At 50.4% G+C, this 18,438-nt stretch overlaps 1 protein-coding gene across 2 annotated transcripts in view; it reads right to left on the bottom strand.

Moving 5' to 3' along the window:
* LOC133343176 (potassium voltage-gated channel subfamily C member 1-like) overlaps nucleotides 1-18,438 on the bottom strand; it is an 80,295-nt gene that overhangs the window by 6,620 nt on the left and 55,237 nt on the right. For both annotated transcript variants that reach the window (XM_061552632.1, XM_061552633.1), the window contains exons 3-6: nucleotides 5,501-5,955; nucleotides 4,045-4,261; nucleotides 2,373-2,991; nucleotides 1,893-2,126 (exon numbers count right to left, since the gene is read on the bottom strand). In XM_061552632.1, coding sequence (XP_061408616.1) covers nucleotides 1,893-2,126; nucleotides 2,373-2,991; nucleotides 4,045-4,261; nucleotides 5,501-5,955 — 1,525 coding nt within the window. The remainder of the gene's footprint in view (nucleotides 1-1,892; nucleotides 2,127-2,372; nucleotides 2,992-4,044; nucleotides 4,262-5,500; nucleotides 5,956-18,438) is intronic.

Below are 18,438 nucleotides of genomic sequence, written 5' to 3'. Positions count from 1 at the left end.
TCCCCGTGGCTTCAGCTCTTCGATTTTACATTAATAGGTTCCATTTTTTTTCTCGCACCAACATGGCCACCTCCGCGCGCCGACCTCGGTGTGGCGGCGGCTCTTCGATCTTACATTAACATGCTAATTTATCACATTAACATAACTAGCCCCACCCACTTCGTTTATGACCCTTGGGCTACGCCCATTTTAAACCTTTAAAACAGTCTTCCTCAGCAGCTTTCCCCCTCTTTTTCCTCCTGATGACGATCGCTTGTGTTGTGATCGAAACGTCGTTGTTTTTGTTTATTTTATTTTTATTAATTTGAACCTATCTACTTGACTTTACCGAAAGACCCAAAGAATATCTCATAGTACTATTTAAAATTATTGTAATATAAATCGTAGTCGGGATGGGGCTATGGCATAAATAGTATGGATAGGATAAACAGTCTAGGAAATGATAGCTAGGATAAGCATAGCAATGTAAATCGTAGTCTGGATAGTTTACGTAATTTATATCAGGATAAATATGGTAATACAAATGATAGCTGGAATAGGTGTAGTATTATTAATCATCGTCAAGTTAGGAAGATCAGAGTATTATAAAGGATATACATGATTAGAATAACATAACTGATTGTTTATATAAGTATAGGGTTTTTTTTATTATTGTTCAAATATATATTTACATAATTGCCAGAGTCACGTGACCACTGCATAAGGGATCTTGAAGAGAGGGAGGCCCGTATTGAAGGCCAATCGTGACGCCAACACGTTCATATCACGGGTCCGTTGGTGTAGCTGTGTGCTGGGAGCCGTACAAATAAACAGATGCAGTTTTGGAACCGCGTCACCCCCTCAGAAAGTCCTTGTGTTGTGTGCACGTGGCCGATGGGAGTGGGAACGAGTCGTGTTGCGGTTGACGAACACGAGGATCACGCAGTGGGACCAAGGAAAACACTGCCGGAGCGCTACTAAAACTTTTATTTCATCAATTATCGATGACCACCCTGTGCCCTCGATAAGGGTCACGGCCAGGAAAGATTGAGGCACAGTAGGCACGGGTCACATTGGGAATTGTATTTTGATCTAGATTGGTGGGAGGCGTCTGGAACGTTTTTCCTTCCGATGTTAGGAAATCACTGGGAGGAATGAATTTTTAAAACGAGATTTAAAACAAATTTCTTTGGAACTGCCTTTTCTGTTTAGTTTGTTGTTGTGCCCCCGCATCAACGATTAGCACGGTTGGCTAGGTATGGTGCAAACAAAGTTCAACATACACAGCGGCTGTAAAATAAAAAGTCCTTTTCTCTATAATCCCTATTCTTCTAGTGGTGTATCAAAGAATCACCCTGTTCTTTCACAGCATTTCATTGCCACCTCTGCAATTCGAATGAACACTAGGTCTCATGGCTTGACATCAACAGCAGAGGCGGGATCAACATTGTGAAAGCGACAAAAGCGACCTCAAAAAAGTATCTGGAGGAATTTTGTTCACGAGCAGGCGCCGCCTTGATTGTTACATCACAGCATCGTGAGATGAGGCGGTGGCTTTTGGGGAGGCCTTCATTATCCAGCAGTGGATCATGCACGGCTCATTAAATGATGATGCGTTTGTCCTCACACCGTGACCGTGCCCCTCTGCCAGCGGCGCTTTCGGCAAAAATGTTTAGGAACTCGGGCCTTTTTTGGTCCTTGGCGCTCAAGATTTGGAATGCTCTCTGCCTGAAGAAATGCGTCGGACTGCTGAGATTCTCCCATTTAGAAAGAAACAAAAAAAAACTACTAATTTCCTACGATATGTCAGATACACTAGAGGAGTTTATTTTTCTTCTGTACGGCGCTTTGAGGCCCTTTGTTTGGTCTGCTGCCCCCTTATAAAATGTAAATAATTACAATCGGTAACGTACCTTTGTGGAGGTCCCCATCGGCAGGAGACAGCAGAAGTCTTGTCTCCTCGGGTTGGCTGTCTCGCCGCTGTCCGTCATCTGTGGGGCCCGTCACTCGTCCCAATCGCCCCGACGCCCTCTCTGCGAGCCCCGCCTCCATGTCGGCGAGCTCCTCTCCCAGAGCGTCGTGGGCGGCCAGGCCGGCCACCTCGGTGCACACCAGCAGTGCTCCGGCCTCCCCGTTCTGCTTGGGGTCTGCACGAGATCGTGACGGACAAACGATTCAGGTACGTATGTACATATTGATACTTACAAGAAGACAAAATACATTGAGTGCTTATCGTATTAATGTAGGGCCGTATAAAAACAGCTTGAAATTTCAGGAACTTCCCCGCCTTGGGAAGTTACTCGATCCGCCTCTGACCGTCACGTTCCAAGGCCTACCGTAGGCTTTGAGTGAACAAGTGCGGCAACTGTGGGGACTGGCCCTCGGGTACTCACCGGGCAAATGCTCCACATCCACCACATCCACTACGCTGGCCCAAACACCCCCACCCGTTCCTCCAGCACCACCACCGCCGCCACCGCCGGCATGACCGCCACCGCACCCACCGCAGCTGTGCGGCCGCCCGGCCAGCGGCACCACCCCCTCGAGGCTTGTCCCGGCCCGCCCGCCGCTGCCGCTCACGGCCGCCACTATGGAGGCCACGGCGCGCCTGCGCGTGGGTGTCGCGCACTCCTTCTTCTGCGCCGAGTTCCTGCGCTGCAGCAGCTGAGACGGCGAAGCCGACGGCGGCGGCGGCGTCGGCGTGGAGGGGGGCGGCTGCCCGAACTGGTGCGGTGCCGCAATTGCGATCGCCGCCGGCCCCACCCCCATGACGGCTGCCACCTTGGGCATGTAGCTGTTCTTCTTCTTGGGCAGCTTCTGCTTGGCCATGGCCAGCGAGTAGTACATGCCGAAGTTGTTGACGATGACGGGCACCGGCATAGCGATGGTGAGCACGCCCGAGAGGGCACACAGCGCTCCCACCAGCATGCCCGACCATGTTTTGGGGTACATGTCACCGTAGCCCAGCGTCGTCATCGTCACCACAGCCCACCAGAAGCCGATGGGGATGCTCTGTGTGCGGGCGTGTGCGGGGTAGGGGGTGTGGGTTTAGGGGGTGGGGTCAAGGGTTATTATTCAGGATAGGGTAAGAGATTGAAAGGGATAGGGTTTGACTGGGGTTATGGTTAGGTGAGAGATAACGTTAAAGTAAGGTTAGAGTCAGGATAGAGATAAGGTTACGTTGGGTTTAGGGTTATGGTTAGGATTGAGATAGGGTTAGGGTAAGGATAGGATTTGGATAGAGATAGTGTTAGGTTGGGTTTATAGTTAGAGTTAGAGTTAAGATAAAGTTTGGGTAAGGAGAAGGAATGGTTGGGTTTATTGACAGAATAGGGTGAGGATGGGCATAGGCTACGTGTGGCCATTTGTGGACATTCCATATTCTCATCATGAAGAGAGAACCAGCTCTATAGCACAACACTGATGACTTCTCACAAAGCGGTACTTAATTGAACCAATACAGAAAGACAATGGGCTCAGTGGACTTTTTATAATGCTCGCTATCATGGGAAGTAATTACAGTGAGTACATAACAATGCAATTCTAGCCATTGCATACATTGAGACTTGTCTTAACGTCCATTCCATACAGGTAGTTAAGACAATAAAGCATCGTAAAGTTAGGACATAACCTAGGGGTGATCAAGACCCCCTGTACGTCGATAAGAACAATCATACTATTTATAACATTGATAACATTCATAGAATCAAAAACAACCGAAAATATTCCTTATTTGCTTTTTTGGTTTGGCCATGTAATGGTCTGGCTAAATTTCTGGCATAATCCCCGAAACTACTCGACATAGCCAAACGCATTCAATTATCTACATTTGACCGGATCATTACTTGGCCTAAACCAAAGGAATATTTACGAACCAAAATATCGCGTGTGAACACCTACGTTTTGAACTAAAAACGTATACTTAGCCTCAGCCACAGACCGGCTGAAGCACATGGAGTGATGATGTCATGGCGGCCATATTATACGACAACTGACACGAGGGTTGTTTGCACTCAAACCCCCCCCCCCAATCGGTTAACGTCGCTGCTGCCGATCGGTGCTCACCGTGAAGTGTGTCTTGTCCTCATCTATGCCGGGCTTGGCGCCGAGACGCTCGGCATAGTAGATCATGGTGGCGAAGATGAGCACGCCGAGGGCCAGGAAGATGATGAGCAACAGGAACTCGTTGGTGCTCGCCTTGAGCGTGTGGCCCAGCACGCGGAGGCCGACAAAGTGGCGTGTCAGCTTGAAGATCCGCAGGATCCGCACAAACCTCACCACCCTGGGCGGAAAAAAAAGATCGCCACATTCAGCCGTGATCGATCCACTGCTGGATGAATGGCTCGCCCCCCCCCCCGCCCTACCCCCACTAAAGCGTCCACCTGTCACTATCCCGCACTCCTCGGTGGATGCCCTCGAAAAAGCGTTCCATTCCCTTGACTGCCGCTCCGTTGTTAGTCCTGACCATTGGCCAACCTCCCAACAACGTGTCTCCACCCCTCTGATTAGCACAGTCGGCTACGTACTCACTTTTCTTAACAGTGGGGATAATGGCATTAACCCGCGTGTGTTCTCCAATCCACATGTTCGTATTTTTGTCTCTCAGTGTAATTCTAAAGCGTGCATCTCTCCATGCTTTTTGCACACTTTTATGTTGAGGACCATGCGTCTGAACCGTACGTCATAGCATGCGGTACACACTTAAAAAAATAATTATTTAGACACGCTGCTCGATTACTTTTCATCATCAAGTTCAGCTTTCCAAAAGCAGGGTGGCGTAGCGGTAACGCTCGTGCCTCATAGCAAGAAGGACCTGGGTTTGATTCCCGACTCGGGTGCCTCTGTGTGGTGGATGTTTGATATCCCTCCGTTTCGCCCGCATGAGTTTTTTTCTGGGTCCTTTGGTTTCCTCCCATGGCTGGCACTGGCCAACCATCCCCATGCTGAAAAACTACCTGCAAATTACTCAGCGGGGATCACACACACAGCAGTAGCAGCAGCAGCAGCAGCATCGTGCCCCTGCTGCGAAAACTTCGTAGGAAACCTCCTGAAAAAGGAGTCTTGAGACTCGGTGAGGCTTTCCTGGGCTAACAACAATAACATCTCGATTTAAAGCTTTCGTGACTGCAGGGATTCATCTTCTTGGTTCTTTCGGTAAAGTCACGTAGAATGGAAATAATAATAAAATAATAAAAATAAAACATAATAAAATAATTCTCACGACGTTTCGGCCACAACGCAAGCAGCCGTCCTCAGGTGGAGAGCAGGTCTGTCGAGACGACAGAGTCTTTTAGACAGTCTACTCGACAGGTCTGTCTACTCGACAGACCTGCTCTCCACCTCTCCACCCGAGGACGGTTGCTTGCGTTGTGGCCGAAACGTCGTGAGAATTATTTTATTATGTTTTATTTTTATTATTTTATTATTTCCATTCTACGTGACTTTACCGAAAGAACCAAGAAGAACAATAACATCTTTTCTAAAAGCCAAAACAAAGAAAACAAACCGTGGAGCTGCTTACCGCAGGAACCCCAGCACCTCGCGAGCCCCCTTGGACTTCAAGTTGGAGAGCCCCACCTCCAGGTAGAAGGGCAGGATGGCGATGAGGTCGATGATGTTCAGCTTGTTCTTCATGAACTCCCGCTTGTTGGGGCTCGTGAGGATGCGCACCATAAACTCGATGGTAAACCACACGACGCACATGCCCTCGATGTACATGAGCGCTGGCGCCGTCTCGTATTCCGTCGACTCGGTCGGCAGCGGTGACAGAGGCACGGCGGTAGTGCCGCTAGCGTTGGCATACGACGGCCGATCGGCGTCCGGGTCTCCGCTGCGTCCCCCGTCGCCGCCGTGGCCGTAGCCGGATGAGGGCTCGCCGGGCTGGGGGCTCCGGGGGACGTTGAAGGCTTCGTGCGTCTCCAGGCAGAATGTGGTAATGGAGACGAGGATGAAGAAAAGCGAGATGTATGCCACGTACTGCGCGGATTGTGGCCGAAGAGGGAGGGAGGGAAAAACAAAACATCCGAGTGAGATGTAGCACGGTATATACAATACAACAGCTAATATCTGCTACTTAAGATATATTACCGAAGCTATCAACAGAAGGAGTGTACCGGATTAATTTCTCCTGCGGCAAATGCTATGTTAGTTAGACAGAATTAATGATCAGCGTGAGAATAAAAGAACACAAAAGGAATATTTAATACTCCCAAATACAACTGATGGCAGTGGCAGAACACGTGTGCCAACAAGGACACTCAATTGATTTTGATAATGTTGGAAGTTCTGTGCAAAACTAGTTACTACTGTTTCGATTTAAAGCTTTCGTGACTGCAGGGATTCATCTTCTTGGTTCTTTCGGTAAAGTCACGTAGAAGGGAAGTAATAAAATAATAAAAATTAAACATAATAAAATAATTCTCACGACGTTTCGGCCACAACGCAAGCAGCCGTCCTCAGGTGTAGTACGAATCACATACCTGTATTTCCCATAAATATGCTAAATTCCTCTTGATATGCAAATTATTTTGTCAAGGTGCCCTTCCCCCCTTCCAACCCAGCTTAAATATACGCTCCAAGCGTGGTGCTGTTTCATTCAGACGCTGTCTCCCCGACAGACCTGGACTTCACCTGAGGACGGCTGCTTGCGTTGTGGCCGAAACGTCGTGAGAATGATTTTATTATGTTTTATTATTTTATTACTTCCCTTCTACGTGACTTTACCGAAAGAACCAAGAAGATAGTTACTACTGGCTAAGACTAATGAGATAATCTATCGACATTTTTAAGAAATAAAAATAATTGTAACCGCTCTGAAAGCCACAGGCTTAGTGCTACACTGTTTAACTGTATGCATATACAGGTGACCAGATGTTTATTGTAAAAGGACCTAGGGCCCCCCCCTCGGCTTGTCGGTTGGGTCTCTTGTTCCTGTTGTTATTGTTGTTGTCTGTCGGGCATCTTCCCACACCCTGGCGACGATTCACACAAAAACAACCCCCCATTGACTCCGACACACACTTAACTGTGCACGTGCATTATTGATGGGCCGTAGTTATTTGAGAGTGCATGGTTTGATCGTTGTGTGTGCATGGTGCGTGTCTGTGTGATGTGTGCATCTGCGCGTGTGATCTGTGTCTGTGTGCGCGTGATGTAATGTTTCAGCAGTAGTGTAGCGGTTAGCGCGCTGCGCTACGAACCCGGCGGCCGGAGTTCGATTCCCGCTCACGGCCAACACCGGTGACGATTATCTGAACCGGTCCTCCCCTAGGTCGACTCAGCCTCAAATGAGTACCTGGTTCGGTGTAAACATCGCCACTGGGGAGACAAAGGCGACCGGGCGTGGTGTTGGCCACCAACCCCCTCGTGTGCCGTGCCGGCCTTCATAGGTGCTCGCTAACAGCACTTGCCCCAACAATCTGTTACAGGCTATAAGGGGGGTATTTGTCTTTGATGTATGTGCTGTGTGAGCGCGTGCTGTGTGCACGCGTGTCTGTAGATCCAGTGGCGCATCGGTAAGCGCGCCGCGTTACGAACACAACGACGCGAGTTCGATTCCCACTCACGGCCACGCCGAGGTCAACGAGGTCAAGGAAGCCTTTAAATGAGTACTTGGGGCAGCGTGGCCATGCGCGGTTCTTCTTGATCACCCACCCACCCCCTCTTTGTCGCGAGCTCAATGTGCACGCTGCACTTATAACACACACACACGTATTCGAGTGCGGTTTATTTATTTTCTATAAGCTTGCCAGAGTCCCTTTGTTGGAACATGCGGCTAAATATGCTTCAAATAATTCATACAAATCACCCCTGGAGCCTTTGTTGTTGCTGGGCCCCGACTTGAGAGCCCCCCCCCACCACCACCAGCACCCTCCCCCCACCTCCCATCTCGCTTTGTTCTCTAAATACTTGTGAAACGTCACGGTAGTCGAATTGTAAATGTAGTCGTGGGTTTACTCGGCCAACACACAACAACCGGTGTGGTGCTGAGACTAGTCTCCAATTGGCTGTTGCAGAGCCGGCCCAGCCACTAAGCGACCCTTGCAATTGCAAAGGGCCCCGTGGCCAGCAGAGGGCCCCCCTAGAGTCACTGCTAGCGCGTGGGTGAAAAAAATCATTCATCAAAGGGGCCTCCAACCAAATTTTGCTTAGGGCCCCCAAAGGTCTAGGGCCGGTTCTGGGCTGTTGCTTCGGGTGGTGGCGGGGATTTCACGATACATCTACATTGGTGCGATCTCACCAAACAGAAGAACCTCTGTTATGGGTTCTCTTTTGTTTGGTTGTTGTTGTTGTCGTTGAAATTTAAAGATCCCCGGTGTCACGAGGCCACGGCAAGAAAATTATATTTTACCGAACGAACCAAGAAAATGAATCCCTGCAGTCACTAAAGCTTTAAATACAAATTTAAAAGCGTCAGGGTCGCTATCGAGCCCACGACCTCCTGCATACCAGGCGCGGGAGTTAACATCTCACCACTGATATGTTAGGCCGGCACGCGCACCAGCGATTGGCGTGGGATGTCACGGCGAACACGGTTTGTGATGAGTAGTTTTGGTGAGGTATTACTGGTTGGAACCTCCTGGTTACACCAGCCCACAGGAGGGGAGGGAGGGGCTGGGTGGGGAGAGTGGGGAGGGGCTGGGTGGAGAGGGTGGGGCTGGGTGGGGAGGGGCTGGTCAGCCCGTGGTGCCCTTATAAAACTCAACGTTTATCCTACTCACGCCGGCTTGTGCCCGCCCTCACAGTCGGGCATATTTGCGGAATACACCACGCCGCCGTTGACCCTGCAGGCCATTGACCGAACAATCCAACGTTCCTACCAGCTCCCTCCGCAGGAGGAATGTGTTATATATGAAGCGTTGAGCCATCAACTTCCTTGGTTCAAACCCAGTGGTCCTGTCCATAATTCAAATTCAGCTTCTCATTAAACGCAAAATGAATGTTATAAAAAAAACATTCCGCTACTTGTTAAAACATTAATGAAAAGAATGTATCAATAATTAACAGTTGTATCTTGATAAAATAATCATCACAGTTGAAATACATCTGACAGGGTTGTGTGCGTTATTTTTTGCTTGGAGTGGGAGGGGAGTGGTGGCACAGCGGTTAGCGCACTGCTCTACAAACCTGGCCACTCGAGTTAAATTCCCATTCACTGGCCCTCACCAAGGTCAACTTAGCCTTAAATGAGTACAACACCCGGTGCGGTGTGTAGACATCGCCGCTGGCCACCCACTCTCTCGTGTGCCATGCTGGCTTCCAAACGTGCTGCTCGCTAACAGCACTTGCCCCAACAGTCTGTTAAGGCTACACGGTAGTGGGCCGGGGGAGGATCTTTATCTTTGTGTATTACACCGGGCACAGGTTTGAGGTGCGTCTAACATTCCGGAATGACCTTACGATGTGGCGAATACGGCGTATTCATTTATTTTGTTACAAGCCGCCAAAATTGCGTTGGCTTCGGACAAACAGTGGCAGCATCGGCAGCCGTGAAATCGGCACCAATCCGGGAGTTGTCGTAGTGACTCAGCGAGCCGAGCCGCTGCTTTTCGTTGACGAGTCACTCGCGACGAGAACTAATTCTGAGATTTGAACGTTTTGCCAAGAGGCCAGTGTTGTACTGCACTACGGTGACCCACCGGCAGTGACGGATTATCCTCGTAGCAAAAGTAGCAGATGCCTACGGGCCTCCGCACTTTCAAGGGCCCCGCACTAAATGCTTTCAAGCTATCAATTCCGGTTCAATGATTCTGCACTTGCTCTATGACTATAGTACTATACCGCCTTCAACTTTTACGAACGACTGGGTGTTTAAGGTTAGCGATTTGTCGTATTATCTGGCTGTGTAGCAAATGAAAAAAATACAATAACTTTATTGTGCAAGTAAAAAAATAGTGTTTTAATATTTACGTGCTTATTATTTATTTAGGGCCCCTTCATAACATATGCTACAAGCCCAGCACTAGCTTCATCCGGCACTGCTCACCGGGATATAATTTCGCACGCTCCACGCTTGGCGAAATGCCCGACGGCACACGTCTGCAGACGGTGCTGTAAAGCATGCGAGAACTCCGCAAGACAAGATCATCTCACTTGCAAATGAGCCTGCCCCGGTCTCTTGAAGTCGCATCTGGCAACACGATATATTCTGATGCACCATCACACACACACGCGCTGCCAAAATAAATAAACGTAGCACCAACACGGCACACGAGGAGGTGGGTAGCCAGCACCAACCCCGGCCGCCTTTGTCTTCCTAGAGGCACTGTTGTTAACACCCCGCACCAGGTACTCAGTTGAGGCTGAGTTGACCCAGGGGAGGCCAAGGACTGGTTCAGATAATTATCGTGACTTGTGTCAAACTCGGGTCTCGCAGCGCGTTAACCACTACGCCCCCCCCCCCCCCCCCCCACACACACACCACACACTGCCACATCCACGGTATGGTGTTATAAATAGGAAGCTAAGCAGTGGTTTTCCGTAAAAAAAAACATTAAATCCAACTTCGGAGGTAAAAAACACTCAAATACACGAGAACGACATTAAACAAACACTGCGTGGCATCAGCGACGCAGAGACGCAACGATAACGCACCGGAGCCAACATGCGACAACCTTTCATTTGATTGGCTGTTGTGTGGCAGAGGGCATTAACGACACACGCTTGACCGGATCGTGATGTAAGTGTGGGTGGCATAGCCCACTTCTCCCCCCCCCCCAAAAAAAAATCACACTTATGAATCACAACGTTACTCACTTTGATGTTAAGATGCAGCTGAGCGTCAACATGGGAAGCAAAGGAGGGTACCTCGTGCCACCCCAGCCCACGCGCGTGCGCGCACTCCGCGTGACTCACGCACGCGCGGGTGCTCTCGGTACAAAGGCGAAGGATTCCCGTGTAGCCTTTAACAGATTTGTGGGGCAAGTGCTGTTGGCGAGCGGCAGCACCTGCTAAGGCCGCCACGGCACACGAGGCAGGGTGGCCTGGCCAGCATCTCGCCTTTGTCCCTCCCCAGTGCCGATGTGAATTCCACAAAGTTCAAAGTTCATGTATTAGGTATAGCCCTGTGAGCCATTCGGCTCTTGAATCGGGTGCAACCGCAACAAACAGAAAACAAAAACATGAACAAGAAAACATCTTAAAGTGGCTATGTGCAAACAGAAAATCCAAGAAAAGACAGCAAAATATTGCAGAAAAATCACCGTACACCAACCCTGTGCAAATATCCCAGTGGGATGCAAGTCAAACAACAACAAAAACCACAAGACAACTTAGATTAAGGCCATCAGTCTAACTCTGTACCACAACAAACAAACATGGCCAAACCAAAAAACTTTTCGAAAATCATCAAAATAAAGCCATAAAAGCGATGAAACACCCAGCACGAGAGGGCTCATTTAAGGCTCAGCTGATCAGGCAGAGGCCCAGGACAGGTTCTGAAAATACTCGCCGCTGATGTTGTTGGCCTTTGGCGAGGAATCGACCTCAGACGGCCAGGTTCGTCCAGCGACGTTGACGAGGCCCTGCGGCATCGTGCTCACCGCTTGCTGCAGACGTTCGCGGTTCAAATCCGCCGGCCGCCCCGGTTAATACTGCGGGTTATAACGCGACGCGTCGTCCGCTTCACGGCGCACGTTAAAGAAGAATCCCACGACGTCATTCGCAAGAGGAGGGCCATTGTGTGGCCGGCGTCAGGGTCCGAATTTGGCAAACGTCTAAAAATGATACCGCAAATGACTGAATCAAGCGGCGGTCATCGCCCACACTACTGGCGGACTAATGCCCCAAGGCTCATCTGGTTAAACAAAATCAACTGGAAAGACAAAACGCCACTGGTTTAGCTTCACAGATGGCAAGGCAAATGCAATTGGTGAACATCCGATAAGGTTGGATGGCGAGTGTTGGCACGGCCAGCATTATGCACGTCAAGCAGCCTTTATCTGAAACCCACTGCTGAAACTCACTGTACCTGACATTTGCTGAAGCAGACATTTGTTTTAGGCTGAGTTGACCTAGGGTAGGTCATTGCCAGGTTCACACACCACTTCGTGTGTTTTGTTTTCACGAAGGCCAGAAATAGGGCAGTGCATGAATCACCACAACAACGCCACGCATACGCACGCACGCACAAAGACACAGATCCCCCGTATAGTCTTCAACGGACAATTGGGGCAAGTGCTATGAGCGAGTAGCACTTGTGAAGGCCGGAACGGCACACGAGGGGGTTGCGTGGCCAGCAGCACGCCCGGCCGCCTTTGTCTTCCGAGTGGCGATGTTTACACACTGCATGTTTACACACTGCACCAGCTACTCATTTGAAGCTGAGCCTATTTTGCAAAGCTTAATTAAAAGATATTTGCAAACGTGGCCGAGCTGAATCGAACGACGGCAGGAGGCGTGGGGGACCTTCAAATCACAATCTTAATGCTCTCGTCTGAAATCATGGACTCATTCCCCCCACTATATTTCAATTATTTCCTCATTCTTGACTTGTTCCGCTGCGTCGGGTGCAGGAGAAGGGCGCACTGCACCACCTAGCCCTTTTTACCCCCACCCCCACGATCAGACCCAAGTTGAAACAATTACGAAAATCAGAACATCGGTCACGGCCGCCGGTCACGTGACGAGCGACGGGATAACATCCGACGGCCTCCGTGTCATTTTCCCAACGCGAACCATGGCGGCTGGTGCCGTGACCCCGTGACCTCGCGTCACCTACTCCTTGAGCGGTCAGCCCAGGTCACAGCGTCCGGCACAGTTTCATTGCTGGCCAGCAAAGGGTGCGCCTAGCGGGCAGTTGTGGCCAGCATCACCCCTAGCCACCTTTGTCTCCCCAACACTCGTGTCCACACATCGCACTACAAAACAAAGGTCACAGCTGGGTCTCCTACTCAAATGAGCATTGAGCTCGTGCCTGTCTTGTGTTTACAGCGCTGAGCCAGTGATGGAAATTCCACATTCAATTGGCAGGCCGAGTTTATCCATTAGACAACCAGCACACTGGTGTGCTAGTAACGAATTGGCACGTCTTGTTTACGTGGCAAACCTTACTAATCGGCTGTGTCGGGTGGTGGTGGGTTTAATGAGGCATTTACATTTACGTGATCTAACCCAAAAAAAACCTCCATCATAGACAACCACTATTAAATCCGCACACAAATGGCATTCGCTTTATCGACCCTGGTAGGATGATGGGGTTTCGTAGCGCAGCGTGCTAACCGCAGCGCCACCACTCCCCGCTGGGGCAAGTGCTGTTAGCGAGCACCTGTGAAGGCCGGGACGGCACACGAGGTGATGGGTGGACAAAACACTGGTGGCGTTGCGACTCGCTGCTTTGCACGAATCCACTTAGCGGGAATTCTGCACAGAAACAAATCGTCGGAGGCGATAAATGCCACCACCACCACTACCCACCACCCACACCACCACCACTACCCACCACCCACCACCCACCACCCACCACCACCACCCACCACCCACCACCCACCACCACCACCACCCACCACCCACCACCACCACCCACCACCCACCACCACCCACCCGCGGCTCAACGCGAGCGACCGCACGCGTGGCGGCCTGACACCCAGCACGCGTGTGCGAGCACAAATACAAAGACACCCCCCCACCCACACAAAGATAAAGATCCCCCGTATAGCCTTAACAGACTGTAGGGGCAAGTGCTGTTAGCGAGCACCTATGAAGGCCGGAACGGTACACGAGGGGGTGGGTGGCCAGCACCACGCCCGACCGCCTTTGTCTCCCCAGTGGCGATGTTTACACACCGCACCGGGTACTCATTTAAGGCTGAGTCGGCCTAGGGGAGGCCCTGGACCGGTTCAGATAATCGTCACTGGTGTTGGCCGTGAGCGGGAATCGAACCCGGGTCGCCAGGTTCATAGCGCAGCGCGCTAACCGCCACACTACCCCCCCCCCACACCCCCACACAGCCTCTCCTCGTGTAGCCAACACTTCACGTTGGGACAAGTTGGTCGTTAACGAGCAGCTACGAAGGCCGGCATGGGTTGGTTTGGGGGGTGGATGGTGGCAGCGGTGCGGTGTCAACATCAGCGCCGCACCACGTGCTCGTTTGAGGCCGAGTCGACCTAGAGCGAGGCTCCGATAATAATCACCGTCGGCAATTGCGGGACTCGGGTCGCCTCGCTTGAAAACGTTTTGGTTTAGCCATGTTTGTTTGTTGTAGAACAGAGTTAGCCTGATAAAACTCTTAGGTTTTTTCGGTAAAGTCACGTAGGTAAAAATAAATAATATAAATAATAATATAAATAAAATTATAAATAACGACGTTTCGGAGTCAACACAAGTCTCCGTCATCAGGTGGGACCGTCACAGCTAGATTTACTGTATCAAGCTTCAAATCTAGAATTAGCCTGATAACTTTAATCTAAATTGTCTTACGGTTGTTATTGTTTGACTTGCATCCCACTGGGATTTTTTTTGCACACAGCGTTGAAACGCGGTGATTTTTTTCTGGAAGACTTTGCAGTTTTTTCCAGGATTTTTCTGTTTGCGCGTAGTCACTTTAAGATGTTTCTTAGTTCGTGTTTTTCTTTTGTTGCGGTTGCAACCGAGTCAAGAGCCGCACTCTAAATTCTTTATATGCGTGGCGGCTAGAGTCCTCTCGTTCTCTGGCTTGAGATGGCTGCCACCTATGGGTCAGATGATTGCCTGCCACCATTAAGCAATTGGTAATAAAATATTTATTTATTTTTCTCTAAACAGCGTAAAATTTTGGAAAAAAGATTTTCACGAAAATTAATTGTCACGCACAACGAGTCTGTGTGGAAAATGTCAGCTCGATTGGATCACGGGAAGTGGGTTAAAAAAACGACCGAAAGATTTGCACGGTCGTAAGCGCGCAAGCAGGCACGCAAGCAAGCAAGCAAGTGAACTTAATATAAAGGATTTAAAAAATAACCCGTAAAAACAAAGTTTTTCACTATAAATCCTTTATACGCGTGGCATCGGTTTTATTTTATTATTCATTTCTGTTTTTCTTGAGTAAGAGTTTAATTTTTATCACATTGGTATTTTAAATTAAATATGAAAAAAACATTTTCCTAAAAAGTGGAAAATTTTGGAAAAAAATTTTCACGAAAATAAATTGTCACGCACAACGAGTCTGTGTGCAAAATGTCAGCTCGATTGGATCACGGGAAGTGGGTTAAAAAACGACCGAAAGATTTGCACGGTCCTAAGCAAGCAAGCAAGCACGCAAGCGAGTGAACTTAATATAAAGGATTTAATAATAAAAATGAAATGAAACTGAACGGACGCGCGCGCGCGTGGAGATGTAACACGGAGGGGGTGGGGGGTGGGGAGAGCAGCGAGACACCGGCAACTCTGAGCCATTGTTCCGGTGACGCGGTGTTCAGAGATCAAGGAGAACAATGGGACAATGGAATTTTCTAATTAAAATCATTTGCGGCGCCGAAACGCGATAGGCGTGCGTTACAAATACCCCGTGCCTGTATGCGTATGCGTTTGCCCACACTTTCATGCAACCAAACAAACAAAGACACCCCCCCCCCCCCATCGCCGTATAGCCTGTCACAGACTGTTGGGATTAAGCTAGTGCGGGGCCTGTAGCATTTGTTATAAAGGGGATCTAAATAAAAAAAAACATTAATTTTTAAAACACGTAATTTTTTTACATGCCTAGTAAAGTAATTGTATAATTTCATTTGCTCTACAGCCAGACAATACGACAAATCGCTAACCTTAAACACTCCGTCGTTCATAAAAGTGAAAGGCGGTATAGTACTATAGTCATAGAGCGAGTGCAGAATCACTGAACCGGAATTGATAGCTTGAAAGCATTTAGCGCGGAGCCCTTCAAAATCCGGCACTGTGCAAGTGCTGTTCGCAAGGGGCACCCTACGAAGGCCGGAACGGTACACGAGGCGGTGGGTGACCAGCACCACGCCCGACAAACATCCACACACAAAGACAAAGATTCCCCGTATAGCCTGAACAGACTGTTAACGAGCACCTAAGAAGGCCGGAACGGTACACGAGGGGGTGGGTGGCCAGCACCACGCCCGACCGCCTTTGTCTCCCCAGTGGCGATATTTACACACCGCACAAGGTACTAATTTGAGGCTGAGTCAACCTAGGGGATGCCCAGTAGCGGTTCAGATAATCGTCACTGGGTGTTGGCCGTGAGCGGGATTTGAACCCGGATCGCCGGGTTCATAGCGCAGCGCGCTTACCGCGACACTACCGCTCCCCATAAACAGCCACACACACGCACACACAGCCACACACACAGACACACACACACAGCCATACACACACAGCCACACACACAAACAGCCACACAGCCACACACACACAGACACACACACACACAGACACACACAAACAGCCACACACACGCACACACAGCCACACACACAGCCACACACACAGACACACACACAGCCACACACACACACAGCCACACACACAAACAGCCACACGCACGCACGCACGAGCGCCATCATCGCCCCCCCCCCTCTTATCAGTTTGGCAAAGACTACCGGATCATCAGCAGCAGCCATGGTCAGTCTACTGCTGGACGAACGCCTCCCTAAGCCGCCACCATCTCCATCGACCCCACGTAACACCAATGCGAAGCTGCCGAGGTGTCCTGCCATTTACCACTCATCAGCAGCGAGGCATAGCAGGTAGCCGGCGAGACGCTGCGATGATACCAGGTAGCAACCTGCCCGAACATAACGGGGCATGATTCGAATGATAATCATTCAAACACCAGACCCTTTTCACGTGTGCACAAGTAATTGCGTTTATACCCCAGCTGATAAAACTAATTAAGTGCAGGCTTTTTTTATTGGAAAGGAATTCTAATTCGAAATGCGATCGCATTAAAACATGTTACAAATAGTACAGAAACAGCTTTGCACCGTGTAAAGTAACTAGAGCAGAGATTGCATCTCGTGTTTGAATGAACTTAAGAATTTGCGTGTCGGATCAGACGCTGTCGGATTAATATTGGTCAAGAAAGCAAACAGGCTGATGGACAAATATAATGTTTAGATGATGGTGGTGATGATGATGGTGGTGATGTGTAGATGTGAGTTAAAATAATAATCATGACGGTGCGCATGATGATGGTGGTGGTGGTGATGTGTGGATGAGAGTTGCAATGATGATCATGAGGGTGCGCATGATGATGGTGATGGTGGTGGTTGTGATGTGTAGATGAGAGTTACAATGATAATCATGACGGTGCGCATGATGATGATGGTGATGGTTGTAAGCATGTTGCATTTATTTCGCACCGTACGCGTCGAACCGCGCTAATTGGAGGTGCGGGGGGACAGGACGACAAAGAGAGCAGTTCTCAATAAATTCGCTTTCAATCTGGATGATTTGAAAAGGCGCACATCCTCCCAAGTGGCTTCCTACTGTCGACAGGAAGAGAGCGTTCCAGACGGCACCGCAGGAGCACATCTGAAAGCGCGAGCGATGCGGCGACCACCGTCTTCGTACGAGGATAGGGGCCATCCATTCAGTCCGTACGCATGGAGGAGGGAAGGGGAGGGGGGAGGGAGGGGGAGGGGAGCGAGGTGGGTGGCGAGGGGGGGAGCGAGGGGGGAGTGAGGGGGGGGCGAGGGGGGGGAGCGAGGGGGGGCGCGAGGGGGGGGGGAGCGAGGGGGGCGCGAGGGGGGGGGGGACGAGGGGGGGGGGGCGAGGGGGGGCGCGAGGAGGGGGGGGAGCGAGGGGGGGCGCGAGGGGGGGGGGACGAGGGGGGGGTAACCCAAATGCGTTTGCTTGCGTATGGGGGGGGGGTCTACTGACAATGTACGCATAGGGAACGGGGGGGGAAGGGGTGAAACCTCGGTAATAATGCGTCTACATTGGCCTTCAAATGAGTTAGATAGTCCGGCGGTGGGCTATCTGTTTGCTTAAACACGTTAATATCATTCATCCTTGATCGCTTCTGCGTGGATTAAATATTAAATATCGGCCGTTCTATAGGATTCGGGGGGGGTGCGTCAGGCGTATGTACCCAGGTGGTGGCGGGGGTGTAAGTCCGCGTGCGCACAGGGAGCGGTGAAGAGGTCAAGTTTCGACAGCTTTTTGCAGTACCGACTCAACGGATGGCCCCATAACGACCGGAGTTGGAGCGGTTGATGGTTCACGATTCTCACCCCCCACCGCCCCCCCAGCCCCCCACTGATGTCACGAGGCCTGAGCGTCGCGCCTCCGTCCGTGCGTAGACGACGAGAACGACGCTGACATCACTCGCGCCCCCCCCCCCCCCCGCGAGCACGGCTAAATATTTGCTGGGCTCGCGTCTAATTCCGTCACGTGGTGGTGCTGGTGGGATTTAGAGAGCGTCTTTGGCGGGCGTCCAACGCGAAAATAAAGATGACAGACGGAGACGGGAAGAGCGAGACACGAGGAAGCCGATTCGGTGGAAGAATGCGAGATTTA

The sequence above is a fragment of the Lethenteron reissneri genome, chromosome 2, assembly GCF_015708825.2.
Source record: "Lethenteron reissneri isolate LAM-NWPU_2019-01 chromosome 2, ASM1570882v1, whole genome shotgun sequence".
NCBI classification, from domain to species: domain Eukaryota; kingdom Metazoa; phylum Chordata; class Hyperoartia; order Petromyzontiformes; family Petromyzontidae; genus Lethenteron; species Lethenteron reissneri.
Note: the sequence above shows the minus strand (reverse complement) of the source record. Positions and strands in the feature narration are given on the sequence as shown.